Consider the following 14,903-nt stretch of genomic DNA (forward strand, 5'->3'; position numbering starts at 1 on the left):
TAGTCTGCAGAAGAAAAGAGTGAGGGGAGAATTTGACAGCAGCCTTCAACTACCTGAAGGGGAGTTCCAAAAAGGAAGGAGCTCAGCTGTTCTCAGTGGTGGCAGATGACACAACAAGGAGCAATGGTCTCAAGTTGCAGTGGGGGAGATCTAGGTTGGATATTAGGAAACACTATTTCACTAGGAGGGTGGTGAAGCACTGGAATGGGTTACCTAGGGAGGTGGTGGAATCTCCCTCCTTAGAAGTTTTTAAGGTCAGGCTTGACAAAGCCCTGGCTGGGATGATTTAGTTGGGGATTGGTCCTGCTTTGAGCAGGGGGTTGGATTAGATGACCTCCTGAGGTCTCTTCCAACCCATGTCTTCCATGGTCCTATGATCCTGTAGGGCCAGGCTGCACTGGGGCCTAACCCTCTTTAAGTCAAAACAAGCCTGTTCCTGAGGTGACACAAGGGCACCAGTGTGCCTTAAACCATTTCAAACGAACCCCAAACCCACCCCGCAGCCTCACCCAGCTCAATACGGGCTCCTGAGCTCCCCAGGGTCTGAGCTGCTGCCTCCTGGGGAACAAGGAAGATTCAAGTCCACGCTAGGAAAAGCAGGATGGGCCTTCCCCTCTCCTCACCCCACCCTGCAGGGATCCGGAAGCTCTTTATCCGGCAGGTTCAGGAGACCCCAACCGCACAAACGCAGCAGCTGTTCTGGGCTCTGCCGCGGGAGCTCACCTCGCCCAAACGAAGACCTGACTAACGCACAGATCCAGGGGCTCCAAACTCTCCCACCACCCCGGGGTGCCAACACGCGGCCAGAGAGAGAGCGGGGCTGACATCTCCTCCCTGGGATGACGCCTCGAAGGACCTGCTTCCAGGACAGACAGGACCCATTGGGGACTGTGGGTGGGACTAGACTGGTGCTGACGGAGCCCGGCTGGACGGACGCCCGGCTGGACGGAGCCGAGGACAAGCCGCACTCGGGAGTCCCGGGCCCTGGGGTGAAACCCGGCGTGAGGAACCGTCTGGGAGCCATTAAAGGTGCGAGAGACCCGAGAAGCCTTTTCCCGTCACTGAACCCTGGTCTGTCTGGGGGGTCAGTTTACTCCCCCCGCTGACCCTCAGCCCGGCTCTGCCCACAGGACGCGGGTCTGAGAGCCCCGCCCGGACCGGAGACGCGGGCAGGGACCCAGCCTGGGCAGCGCCTGGCCCCGGGGATGCCCCGCAGCCCGGGAGCCGCACGGGGCCGCGAGGGGCTCGTCGGCGGGTGCAGCACCCATGGGTGCCGGTCCGAGCGGGGCCGCACCCCCGGCTGGGGGCGGTCGGCGGGAGACGCCGGGGTCACCGCTCGGGTCAGGGGCGCTCCGCCCCCCACGGCACATTGTCCCCGCAGCCCCCGGCAGCGCCGGGCACAAGGGGCCAGGACCCCCCCCCCCCGGTCACTATAGCAACGCCACTGATCCCTGTCAGCGACCGCTCAGTGCCGGGGGGGGGGTCGGGGGGGGTCTCCCGACACCTCTGAACGCAGAGCCCAGAACTGCCCCCCCCGGCACCCAGCTCCCCCCAGCCCGGCTGCCCCCGTCCTGCCCCCCCGATACTCACGGGATCGGGCCCCCGGCAGGGCTGCAGCCCCCAGCAGCGGCAGCAGGAGGCGCAGCGCCAGCGCCATGCCCGGACCCCCCGCAGCGCGGCCGGATGCGGCCCCCGTGACCTGAGAACGCCGCGGGGGGCGGAGCCAGCTCCTGCCCCCGAGCATCCCGCCAATCGCGACGCGGAGCCCCGGCGCCGTCACCGGTCGCTGGGCAGAGCCCGGCGGGGCCGGCAGGCGGGGGGAAGGGGCAGTCCGAGCGGGAGAGGACGGGCGGGGGGTTCGGCGCGGCGGGGACCGTGGCCTCGGGGCTGCCCGGCCCGGAGCCGCGACTCGCTCCCCGGCCGAGGTCGCTGTTCCATGGATGCCGAGGCTGGAGGTTGGGGGGGCCGCACCCCCCGGCTGGGGGCGGCCGGCGGGAGAGGGGGGGGTCACAGCTCGGGCCGGGCCCCGCCCCCCCTTGTCCCCCCGCCCCCGGCCGGGGACCCCCCCGAGCCTCCAGGGGCCCCGCAGCCCGCGGGGGACGGGCCGCGGCAGCTCGGGCTCCGCTCGGTCCGGGGGCCCCGGGGCCGGGGCTCTCGCCGCTCTCCCGGAGCTCGGCCGCTGCTCCGGCCGGCGAGGGGCTCGAACCGCTCCGCGGGGCCGGTGAACGAAGCGCCCGCCCCTCTCTCCCCTTGGGGGAGTGAGACACAGTCATCCCGGCACCTCCCCAGCGCCGCCACCCCCCCGGGCATGGGGAGAGGAGTCCGGGCTCCAGCCCCCTGCTCTACCCCCTAGACCCCACTTCCCTCCCGGAGCAAGGGAGAGAACCCAGGAGTCCGGGCTCCAGCCCCCTGCTCTACCCCCTAGACCCCACTTCCCTCCCGGAGCAAGGGAGAGAACCCAGGAGTCCGGGCTCCAGCCCCCTGATCTAGGCACAGGCAGATGATGACCTAACCCCTTTATTTTCTCTGCTTTTGCCGGTCACTCGGCTGTTTACATCATTTCTGGGAACTCTTTTTGGTGCGTCTCCTCCTCTGGCGGGGAGAGGAGGTTCCGAGGCTCCGGGGCCTGTGAAGGTTGCCCCATGCTGCAGTAGGGTCACTGTGGGCGTTAGTATCACTGGGTTTTGGATCCTGCCCTGGGCTGGTCTCTCCTGGTCTGGGGAGCCAGGCTCATGGGAAATTCCCCATCTGGGAGGCTGTCAAGGCGGATTCCCCACTGGCACTTCGAGCGCAGACGGTGGGGATCCACAAGGTCTCTACACATTAATACTGGCCACTCCAGGCTTGTATTAAACTCCCACGGTTCCAGATCCCCCTGGCCTTGGGCTGGGAAATGCTGCCACCAAATGCAGAACCCCTCTGAGAACCCAGGAAGGCACATTCGGGAATTCCTTCCTGTGGGGTACCCCCAAGCTCTTCCACCCCCCCCCCCAACCCCCGGGGAAGAGCTGAGAAAAGGAAAAGAAGAAGAAATCAGCTGTTGCCAGCAACTAACTGAAAAACGTGTACGGACCTCTAAAGACACAGGCATGGTCTTCAAAAAGGTAAATTTTATTAAGAAAGAAAGAAAGAAAGAATGAAAGAACAAGCATGTGGAGACTCAGGCAGTTGCTAGATATTAAAAGAGCAGCTGCAAGGATTCAGCACCAAGAGTGACGTTCTGGGGTCCAGCTTAAAGGTTACAAAAACCCCTGCGCTTCAGGGCAGGGGAAAGCAAGTCACAAAGTTCCATGAAAGTGCCCTTACGCACGCAAAAGTTTCGCAGCCACTGGGAATCGTCCCAGACCCGCAACACTATGCGGTCCCACCAGTCTGTGCTTGTTTCCCGGGCCCAGAATCGGCGTTCCACTGCATGAACCTGCCCCATTAGCACCATGGTGCACCATGATGGGTAACGCGTGTGGTATTTAATGTGATCCTAATTGCCCAAGTGAGCTGAGCGGGCTCCATGCTTGCCGTGGTATGGCGTCCGCACAGGTAACTCAAGAAAAAAGGTGCAAAACGATTGTCTGCTGTTGCTTTCACGGAGGGAGGGAGGGAACAGGGGCCTGACGATATGGACCCAGAACCACCTGAGACAATGTTTTAGCCCCATCAGGCTTTGGGATCTCAACCCAGAATTCCAATGGGCAGCGGAGACTGCGGGAATTGCGGGATAGCTACCCACAGTGCAACGCTCCGGAAGTCGACGCTAGCCTCGGGACTGTGGAAGCACTCCGCCGAGTGAATGCACTTAATGCACTTAGAGCATTTTGTGTGGGGACACACACAAATCGACTACCTAAAAAGGATTTCTAAAAAAATGACTTCTATAAATTCAACCTAATTTCGTAGTGTAGACATACCCTTAGAATTTAGTAAGTAATCCAGCTAGGTATGTGTCAGATTATGATTTCTTTAAATGGCTGAGAAAATAGCTGTGCTGAAGAGAATCAATATTCCTGTCTGTGTGTCTTTTTTGTAACTTAAGGTTTTGCCTAGAGGGATTCTTTATGTTTTGAATCTAATTACCCTGTAAGGTATCTACCATCCTGATTTTACAGGGGTGATCCTTTTTTTTTTTTTTTACTGTTTCTTTTATTAAAATGTTTCTTTTCAAGAACTGAATGCTTTTTTCATTGTTCTAAGATCCAAGGGCTTGGGTCTGTGGTCACCTATGCAAATTGGTGAGGATTTTTACCAAACCTTCCCCAGGAAGTGGGGTGCAAGAGTTGGGAGGATTTTGGGGGGAAAGACGTTTCCAAACAACGCTTTCCCAGTAACCCAGATAAACTTTGGGTGGTGGCAGTGGAAGTCCAAGGGCAAAGGGTAAAATAGTTTGTACCTTGGGGAAGTTTTATCCTAAGCTGGTAAGAGTAAGCTTAGGAGGTTTTCATGCAGGTCCCCACATCTGTACCCTAGAGTTCAGAGTGGGGAAGGAACCTTAACACCAGTGGATGCATCCGATGAAGTGGGTTTTAGCCCATGAAAGTTTATGCCCAAATACATTTGTTAGTCTCTAAGGTGCCAGAAGTACTCCTCGTTTTTGGGGGGTTTTTGCTGATACAGACTAACACGGCTACCACTCTGAAATAAATTAGTGCATCTCTCCCCAAAATCGATCTATAAGCACAAAGAACACCCTGGAGGCCAGGCCTTTAAACATTAGGAAACATCAGAGTTAAGGTGAGGTGTATATACTTTGCGCAGTGCTGTTGTGCATGTGTGTTATGATATAGACTCACCAATGTAGCCTTGGGGTCAATTCCCTGCCCCCCACAGCATCAATTTCCTCCAGACTCCCAAGGGAAGTGGTGCTTCTTCCATCCCTTGATGAGATGCCTTTCTGGAGTCTGCTTTGATCCAAAACTCGCTACTGCGCCATGCAGGAGGCCTGTGATGTGTAGGGGGGCCAGATGAGATGATCTAACAGTCTCTTCTGGCCTTCAAGTCTCCAAATCTCTGCAAAACTGAGTGCGGCACATTGAGCATCCTCTGATGGTTCCACGTGTGGCCTGCGTGAACCCTTGCACGACCACTGAGTGTGTGGGGGTGACCCAGGGGGAGCAGCTCAAACACACACAGGAGCCGGCTCGGGGCAGGACATGAGCCCTGCAGGGCAGGGGTGGGGGTGGCAGTGACATCTCAAGGGCCTTTTGCAGCACTCAGCTGATTGGTGAAAGGCGGTTGGGATGCGGTGACCTCACAGAGAGTCCACGACAACGGCCAGGGAGGACAGGCTGCAGGGCAGGGGGATCTCAGAGACCCCCGGGGCTTTGCTGCAGGGAGTCTCCTTCTTGAGGTGTCTCCTTGAGGACTGAGAGAGAATTCAGGGTCTCGTATGTGAGCGCGAGGTGGAGCCTCTCTGGAGTTTTCTCCTTTCCCACTGCTCATTGAGCGAGAAGACAGACGTCCCTGTGGAGAAGGGAAGAGCCCCAGAGAGGTTGGGTACCGAGGCAGCCTGATCCGCCCGGTGCTGGCCAAATTCTCGGCATGGAAAACAGGAGGTTGAGGTGGGACAATTTTCCCCCAGCTAGGCCTTTGTCCCTTCGAGTCCTTGGGGTTTGTCTTTTTTGGTTTCCCTTTTCCTGCTTCCCTCTGTCCACTGGCGAGGAGGGGGCTGCTCTGTAGCCCTCATGGTGGGAGGCCTCCCAAAGAGATGGGACAGGAAGCGTGCTCTGAGAGTGATCCTCACCGGTGACCTGAGCCATCCCTGGGCCATCTGGGGAACCCTCAGCCCACCGCCAGAGTCTCCACGCTGACTGGCTGAGCAGGGGGTCTCGTGGCAGGGAGGAGATTCAGGACTTTGTTGTTCTCCTTTAAGGCCCAGCAAATAAGCCAGAACCAATCATCTGCTTGGTGAATTGTTCTCCTTCTCGCTGCTGATTGTCTCTGAGCCGTTCCTGGTTCTCGCTAGTGTTCTCGTGCTTCTAAAAGTGTGAATGGTTGTTGGTCTGTAGCTCATTGCAGGTCCCTTTATTCTGATCCTTCAGTGTGTGAAACTCCAGACTGATGGTTCGTTTGAAAGTCAGGACACCTGGGTCCTGTTCCCAACTCTATCCCGACAAGTTGTATGATGGAAGACGAAACCCTTCGCCTTTCTCAGCCTTTGTTTCTCCCTCTGTCAGTTGGGGAGAACAATCCTCTCACACCTGCCTCCCGGAGGGGGGAGGCTGGGGAGCTGTGGGGACCTGTTTGAGAGCTTCACTCGGAGCAGTGTATCGTAGGAGGTGTCCTATCGGGTTGAGTCATTCCAGAGGATGATGTCGGGCAGCAGAACCCCGTTTTCCCAACCTGGCGTGACACAGCTTTGCATGGGAACCGAACCAAGGGCGCACACAGGTCCAGAAGCCGGCGATTTCTCCTTTGGCCACTAGATGACGCTGCAGGCTCCCACTTCCCCCTTCTCCTGGTCAGCGCAATGGGGGTTAGTCTCCCCAAAAAGAACGCCCATCTCGCTTTGAACGTTCCTTGATGTGCACCCTGTGGGCTGTCGGGATACGTGTCCAAAAGTTGCAGGGCTTGTTTCATGGTGTACACAACGACAATCTTTCTTCCTTTTTAGACGTGATGACCTTTTTGGTCAAGATCCTTGATTATTCGGGGACTTATCCTGGAAGACCCAAAGTATTTGGGACATAAGACTTGTCTGGAAGGGCGCACAGGGCTAAATTGTTTTTGGCCATAGCAGGTGCCTTGTCACAAGAATGACGTCCATCCCCCTTCCAAAGAAGCCCCAAATGAGCTGTCACCAGAATTGCCCTTTACCTTGGGGTACGCCCATTTGTTAGGATTACTCTTCTGGTGCGGGGAGATTCTGCAATTCTGTCAATGTGCTGCTTTTGTCACTTGTGTTTTCCTATGGATCGATACTCCTTCCTTCTGCAAGTTCCCTCCCAATGGAGCTACCCTGCAGGACCTCGGTTCCCCAGGGCTGGGGTCTTCCAGCCCCCAAATGTGATGAACATGAACAGACACACAGGCACACACACATGATCATAGCATGTCCGAGAGGACTGGGTCATCAGCACTCGCAAGCTGACCCCTGGTGTGTCCCGGGACTCAGTGGGCTGGATCGAACTGCAATTTAATGCTGGTCCCCTCCTATGTCCTTGGACTCAGCGGGCTGGGCTGAGCAACACCTTAATCTGCCACCCTCCTCTGCCCCCAGGTTCAGCACCTCCCTATCCCCATCTTCACCCCACAACCATTCTGCTAGTAACCCACTTGCTGAGCAAACCCCCGAGGATTTTTGGGGCTGCAGGGATCTTTAGCTTGGGTACAAGGAGCGTTGCTGCAGAGTGAATGGAGAAGCCAAAAACACCCATGGAGGTGGGGTGGGGGGCAAGCAAACGATAACTGATCACAGGAGGCAGGGTCAGGAGGCTATTCCTAGAGAGAGACAGAGGCACAGAAAGAGACAGATGGATCTCAGCACTCCTTGAAGCTGGATTCGATCAGGGACCCCAGGTGGCCTTGGTAGCGGAGGGACCGGAGCGCTGGAGCCAGGCAGAGCCCCCAGCACAATCAGTCAGGAAAAGCGAATGAGGAGGACTTGTGGCACCTTAGAGACGAACATATTTATCTGAGCATAAGCTTTCATGGGCTAAAGCCCACTTCATCAGATGCATGCAGGGGAAAATACAGCAGGAAGATATAGATATATCGATACAGAGAAGACGAGAAAATGGGGGTTGCCATAACAACTCTTAACGAGACCAATTGATGAAGGTGGGCTGTTAGCAGCAGGAGAAACAAAATTTTGTTGTGATAATCAGGCTAATCTGGGCGGACTAAAACTGCAGGGCAGAGAGAGCAGTAAGTGTTGGGGGGTCCCGATCCAGTCCCCCAGCTTCTAGCCGCCCACCCCCTTAAGGCTGCCATTGCTGGGAGCCCCCTCCATCTGCAACTTCAACTTGTAAAGATTGTAGATAAAACCTGTACAGCTGTGTGCCTTTGGGCAAAAACTTACACACAGGTACATGAAATCCATTCAAAAGAAACCACAGTGGGTAAAACCAGGGAACAAAAGCCTGAGCAGCCAAAACCCCAGCCAGCTGTTGCTCCCACGAAGAGGGAACTGTTCCAATATCTCATCCTTCACATTTCTCATCGGAACTACCAGGGGCCGATTGAAAAGTGTGAAAATATTTTTTCAAAGAAAAAACATCCACAACTTGATTCCATTTTATTGACAGCATCATTATTCGTACTGGCCTGGCTTGCCTTCTCTGGCAGAAGAGAGGCAGACAGACGCGGATGAGGACCACCAGCTGTGCCCCCACAAGACGGGGCTCTGGGCCAATCCTCCAGATATCTGAGACCCACATCCTTCCCCAGATCAACCGCCTGCAAAGTGGACCAGAGCCACATCCCTCCCCAGAATGACCATCCGTGACCTGGACAGTGCCCCCAGCTCAGCCAGGAAGGAGAACTCTTGAAACTTTCTTTGGCTTTTCATCTCCCTGTTCTTCCCCTCATTGTTGGGGGCTGAAAATACCTGGCCGTGGGAAGCGAAGAGGCAGGCCCTGGATTCTACCTCTCGGGAGCCCACAGCTCACCCCCAGACGGTCGCCGACGGTCTGGTGAGACGCTAGAAGGGCCATTTGCAAGTGGTTCAATTTTCCAGCTCAATTTGGCTGTTGGTTTCTGGCCCAAAATGCGGAGGCCTGAGAGCGTCAGCACTGGGCAAATGTGGCTCGTTGCTGGAAGAGTCTGATTCTCCCGTCGTCTTCTCCCTTCCGAGGGATCCTCCGCGTCTCTCAGCAGCTCCGGGGGTCCCCAGCCGCTGTCCCCCCAGCCCGGTGGCAGACGGACGGCAGGGCAAGAAAGCTGACGCCGAACCCTCTTTGCTGTTGGCCTCCGGGACATCGCAATCAGCTTGTGCAGAAACACACACAGACCCCACCCGGAGCACATCGCACGTCACACACACAACACGTCCTGCGTCGCACATCACACACACAAAACATTGCACGTCACACACACACAACATGCCTCATGTTGCACGTTGCATGTTGCATGTCGCACACGCAAACAGAAGACATCGCACCTCACACTTCACATGTGCGTCTTCTTGATTGCCGTGTTGAGTGTGTGTGTGATGTTGTGTTTGTGGTGTCATGTGACATGGGGTGTGTGTGTGTGTGTGTGTGTATGAGATGTGTTTTGCGTAGTCTTGGGTGTGTCGTGTTGTGTGTCATGTTGTATGTGTTTGTGCCTATCTGTATGATGTGTTGTGTGTCGTGTTGTGTGTTTGTGTGTGTGTGACGTGGTGTGTGGTGTGTTTGTGGTGTCATGTGGCGTGTGGGGGTGTGTGTCTGACATGTTGTATGTCATGTTGTGTGTGTTTGTGTCTGTGTGACATGTGTGTTGTGTTGTGTGTGTGTGATGTGTTGTATTTCATGTTGTGCGTGTGTGAGAAACCTGTTTGTGTGTGTGTGATGTGTTGTGTTTGTGATGCATTGTGTGTTTGTTTGTGCAACATGCGATGTGTTGTGTGTGCGATGTGCGACGTGCAACATCTGTGTGCGACATGCAACATCTGTGTGCGACATGCAACGTTTTTGTATGTAACATGCGACACACGACGTGTTGTGTGTTCAAAGTGTGGCATGCAATGCGCGATGTGTGCCGTGCTGAGTGTGCGTGTGACGTGCGACGTGTTGTGTGTCCGACATTCGATGTGTTGTGTGTGTGACATGCGATGTGCGATGTGTTGTGTGTGCAGGTGTGACGTGCAACATGTGACGTGCGATGTGTTGTGTGTGTCCCTACGATGTGCGATGTGTTGTATGTGTGACGTGTTGTGTGTCATGTTGTGTGTTACATGTTGTGTTGTGTGTGTCTGTGTGTCTGTGTCAGACGGATTCTGTGTCGTCTTGTGTGTGTGTGAGAGAGGTGTTTGTGTTGTGTGTCATGTTGTGTGTCACATGTGTGTGTGTGACGTGTTTCTGCGTGTGTGTCGTGCGACTTGCATACATGTGTGCATGCGATGTGTTCTGTGTATCCGTGCAACGTGCAACATGTTGTGTGGGACATGCGATTTGTTTCTGTGTGTGTTGCATTGTGTGTGTGTCATGTTGTGTTATGTGTGTGTGTGAGACGGGTTGTGTGTCGTGTTGTCTGTGTGAAATGTTTTGTGTGTATTTGTCTCATGTTGTGTGTGTCGTGTTCTGTGTATGTGTGTGACGGGTTGTGTGTCGTGTGTGTGTTGTGTGTGGTCTAGAGTTGTATGGATTGTGTGTGGTTGTGTGTTTGTGGTGACATGTGACGTGGTGTGTGGGTGTGGTTGTGTGAGACGTGTATTGTGTAGTGTTGTGTGTGTGTGACGTACTCTGTGTGTGTCTTTGTGGTGTGGTGTGTGTGTGTGTGTGTGATGTGTTGTGTGTGATGTGTGTTTGTGTTGTATTGTGGGCCGTTTTGTGTCGTGTTCAGTGTGTGTATGGTGTTGTGTGTGTGGTGTCATGTTACGTGTTTTGTGTGAAGCATGTGTCACGTTGTGTGTCATCTTGTGTGTGTTGGTGTGTGTGTGACTTGTTGTGTGACGTGTTGTGTGTGTGTGGGACGCGTTGTGTGTCGTGGTGTATGTGTGTGTGTGTGTCTGTGTGAGTGTCTGTGATGTGTTGTCTGTCAGGTTGTGTGCCTGTGTTATCTTGTGTGCCATTTTGTGTGTTGTGCTGTGTATGTGACGTGCTGTGTGTCGCTTTGTGTGTGTTTCTGTATGTGTGACGTGTGTAGTTTTTTCTGTCTGTGTGATGTGGTGTGTATCGTGTTGTGCGTGTGTGAGACGTGTTTGTGAGTGTGAGGTGCGAGGTGCTGTGCGTGCGACGCGCAATGTGTTGTGTGTGTCCATGCTATGTGCGATCTGCATCGTGCAACAGGCGATGTGTTGTGTGTGTGCGTGCGACGTGCAATGTTTTTTGTGTGTGCGTGCTACACGCAGCATGCTGTGCGTGTGATGTGCGACGTGTGTGTGAGACGTGCTACACGTGACATGTGCTTGCGGCGTACAATGTGTTGTGTCTGTGTGTGCGACACACACCACATCACACACAACACGTCTCATGAAACCACAACCACACAACACACACTCAACATAACACACAAAACGGCACACAACTCAACACACAGAACACAACACACAACACGTCACACAACACTACTCACACACACCACACCACACACACACAACACGAAACACAACACAGCACACACACACTGAGCACAAGACTCTGCACGACACACAGCACACACACAAGACATCACACACACACAAACGTGTCTCACACACACACGTGGGCAAACGTGGCTGGTTGCTGTCAGGGTCTGCGTCTCCCTGCGGGTCCAGGGGCCTGGCTGCAGCTCCCGCCCCAGCCCTCCCCCCGGGGGCGTTTGCTGCTGCCCCTTCCCGTGTCCCGGCCCCTCCGGCCTGGGTGTGTGGCTGGTGGCTGGGCTGTGGAAACGCCTGTGGGATGCGGCTTCCTTCCAGTTCCCAAAGGGTTGGTTGGGGTCGGGCCCGAGTCTCCTTTCCCGTGCGAGAGATCCCGGCGTCACCTTTCCACCACGTCCTTGCCAAGGCTCCGCGCGCAGCTGAGCCGGGAGGGTTTTTCACCTGTGTTTTTCTCCACCATCCTGCCTGCAGAGGGAGAGCTGCATTCGGGTCTCACTGTGGTGTGTTGGTCAAGGGGTCGGATTCTCACTCGGGGCGGGAGAGAGTGCGGAGAAGACCTTGGAAAGGTGAAGTCGGGGGCAGGACTTTTCAGGTGCATGTTTTTGTGGGGGTTTGTTGAATGTTGTTTTTTGCTGAAATGGGGAGAAAGGTTGTTGGCTTTTCAGCCTGAAGGCTTGTTCTGTCCAGCAGCCCGAACTGCCAGCCTTGTTTCACCTCTTTAATGTTGGACAGTGTTGCCGGCACCCAGTGCCGAGAGGCAAAACAACAGCAGGGGGGAGGGGTTCATTACCCGGTGTGCGTCACCCAATAATCACCATGGGGTGGAGAAGCAGAAAAGTTTATGTGAAGCTTCAGAAAGGTCCAGGGAGAATAGAATCTCCAATCCTGCACCCAGAGCAGGAAGTTACACAGGCTTTTATACATCCTTTCTTCAGCATACCTATCCAATAGCAAGCTGCCCTAAGTATCCATCTAGCCAGCCAATCCAGTTCCCAGCTAGTTCCCTTGTTTTTTGTATCATTTGCTAACCTACACATAAAGCTGCTTGATTCAGCATTGTTCTTCCATATCTGCCCTGATTGGCCTTGCTTAGTTTCAGGCAGTCTGACTCTGCAACATATTGTTGCAGATCCTCAGCATAACTGCTGCGAGTGCCTCCAGGCGGGGGGGCCAAGGACACTTGGCCCTAGTGCGAGGGGGCTTCATCGACACTCGTGGTCTTCCATCCCCTCGAGTTACCTAGTGGCCATGCCCCAGTGTCCCCAACAACAGGGACAGGGTCACGTTAGCAGCTTTGACTCTTTTGGAGCCCCTTGACTCGACTGAAATGACCACAAAAGTTCCCACCCCCTGTGTGAGTAGCATGTGGGACTGAGCCTCTTTTTTCCTTTCTCCCCTCTAGGATGTCAGAAGCACCCTAGACTGGTGCATGGCTCCTTCCCCTTCACATGGCATGATAGTGGGCACAGGCTGAGAGAAAACAACTATCCCAGGGACCCATCACACGCCTAGTTAGCAGCCGGTGTCAAGTGGAGTGCCCCAGGGGTAGGTCCTGGGGCCGGTTTTGTTCAATATCTTCATAAATGATCTGGAGGATGGTGTGGATTGCACTCTCAGCAAATTTGCGGATGATACTAAACTGGGAGGAGTGGTAGATACGCTGGAGGGCAGGGTTAGGATACAGAGGGACCTAGACAAATTGGAGGATTGGGCCAAAAGAAATCTGATGAGGTTCAATAAGGATAAGTGCAGGGTCCTGCACTTAGGACGGAAGAACCCAATGCACAGCTACAGACTAGGGACCGAATGGCTAGGCAGCAGTTCTGCAGAAAAGGACGTAGGGGTGACAGTGGACGAGAAGCTGGATATGAGTCAGCAGTGTGCCCTTGTTGCCAAGAAGGCCAATGGCATTTTGGGGTGTATAAGTAGGGGCATAGCCAGCAGATCGAGGGACGTGATCGTCTCCCTCTATTCGACATTGGTGAGGCCTCATCTGGAGTACTGTGTCCAGTTTCGGGCCCCTCACTACAAGAAGGTTGTGGATAAATTGGAAATAGTCCAGCGAAGGGCAACAAAAATGATTAGGGGTCTGGAACACATGACTTATGAGGATAGGCTGAGGGAACTGGGATTGTTTAGTCTGCGGAAGAGAAGAATGAGGGGGGATTTGATAGCTGCTTTCAACTACCTGAGAGGTGGTTCCAGAGAGGATGGTTCTAGACTATTCTCAGTGGTGGAAGAGGACAGGACAAGGAGTAATGGTCTCAAGTTGCAGTGGGGGAGGTTTAGGTTGGATATTAGGAAAAACTTTTTCACTGGGAGGGTGGTGAAACACTGGAATGCGTTGCCTAGGGAGGTGGTAGAATCTCCTTCCTTAGAAGTTTTTAAGGTCAGGCTTGACAAAGCCCTGGCTGGGATGATTTAATTGGGGATTGGTCCTACTTTTGAGCAGGGGGTTGGACTAGATGACCTCCTGAGGTCCCTTCCAACCCTGATATTCTATGATTCTATGACAAGTGCAAAGTGGGGAAGGAGAAGACGGACAATCCTTTTGGTTATTACAAACCCAGGGTTCCTGCATTTCCTCCAAAACAAAACCTGTTTTCTAAATCGCTTCTCTGCTAAGGCTGCGTCTACACTCCCCCTTGTGTCGGTAGAACGTATGTCGCTCAGGGGTGTGAAGAAGCCACCCCCCGAGTGAGACAAGTTACACCGACCTAAGTGCTGCTGTGGACAGTGCTCTGTCATTGATTTCCCTGCAGTAATAGGCTTCATCTCTCGCTCTGCAGAGCCAAGCCTCTCAAAGCCTTTCAAGGAATCCTTGGGTGCTTCAGGGGTGTCTGTGCTGAGGACAGCTGAATTAATGTGAACTGGCTGAGGCTTGCTTTTTCTCAGCTCAGGGCCCTGATTTGTCTGGTGCTCTGGGAAGTTCCCCTGATCACACTTCCTCAGGCTCTTCCTTGAGAGGAGATTTATCATGGGAATTACGCGGAGAGGAATGATCCTGGGGAAGTCAGTGCCGAGCCTCCCAAATCTGCACCTTTGTCTTTCTTTAATGAACAGATGGAAGATCAAAGCATTGTATTCAATCCTTGAAGTGTCCATCCCATTTCTGTGCACACTGGACTTGAAAAGTTGTCCTTCTTCATCTGTACACCACACGTGTCCATTTTAAATCAAAAGATGCATGATGAGCCATGGGCTACTTCCCTATGACACAGAGGGTCACAAACATGGTAGTGAAGAGGACAGATTACTAAGTAATGCCAGTGGGTTTCAGCCCCGTAGGATCACCTGGAAGGATTTTTCCTTCATTTCAAAAGGGCAGAACCCAAACCCCATTCAGAAGATGCAGGGAATCTTACAGCAAATTCTTCCCACATGGTCCCCTTTGTAAAGCCAGTCTGTCAGAGCTTGCCTTAGCACAAGAAAATAACGCCAGGCAGTGGTAAGCACACAAACAAGACTTTATTTACGAGAGGGAAAAGGACTAGGCTAGGCTAGAGAATGGGTGGATTAACAAAACTTGAACTCTGGAAGTGCTCCAGTCTCCCAAACAATTACACCCAGGAGGTCATGTTGATGTTCTCTCTCCCCTCTCTTGCAGGGACAGCGATGGACGGCTGCTGCTCTCTTGACATTGGACGCCAGGGAGGGACTCCATGATGGACACAGGAATGGGTGAGTAGAC

General features: G+C 54.1%; 1 protein-coding gene across 1 annotated transcript in view; it reads right to left on the reverse strand.

Moving 5' to 3' along the window:
* LOC144263816 (class I histocompatibility antigen, F10 alpha chain-like) overlaps positions 1 to 1,687 on the reverse strand; it is a 1,122,758-nt gene extending 1,121,071 nt beyond the window's left edge. The window contains exon 1 of the mRNA XM_077814805.1: positions 1,591 to 1,687. Within this exon, the coding sequence (XP_077670931.1) occupies positions 1,591 to 1,657 (67 nt within the window). The 5' untranslated portion in view covers positions 1,658 to 1,687. The remainder of the gene's footprint in view (positions 1 to 1,590) is intronic.
* Positions 1,688 to 14,903: the final 13,216 nt, after the last annotated feature.

The sequence above is a fragment of the Eretmochelys imbricata genome, chromosome 4 (genome assembly GCF_965152235.1).
Source record: "Eretmochelys imbricata isolate rEreImb1 chromosome 4, rEreImb1.hap1, whole genome shotgun sequence".
In the NCBI taxonomy this organism is placed as follows: Eukaryota; Metazoa; Chordata; order Testudines; family Cheloniidae; genus Eretmochelys; species Eretmochelys imbricata.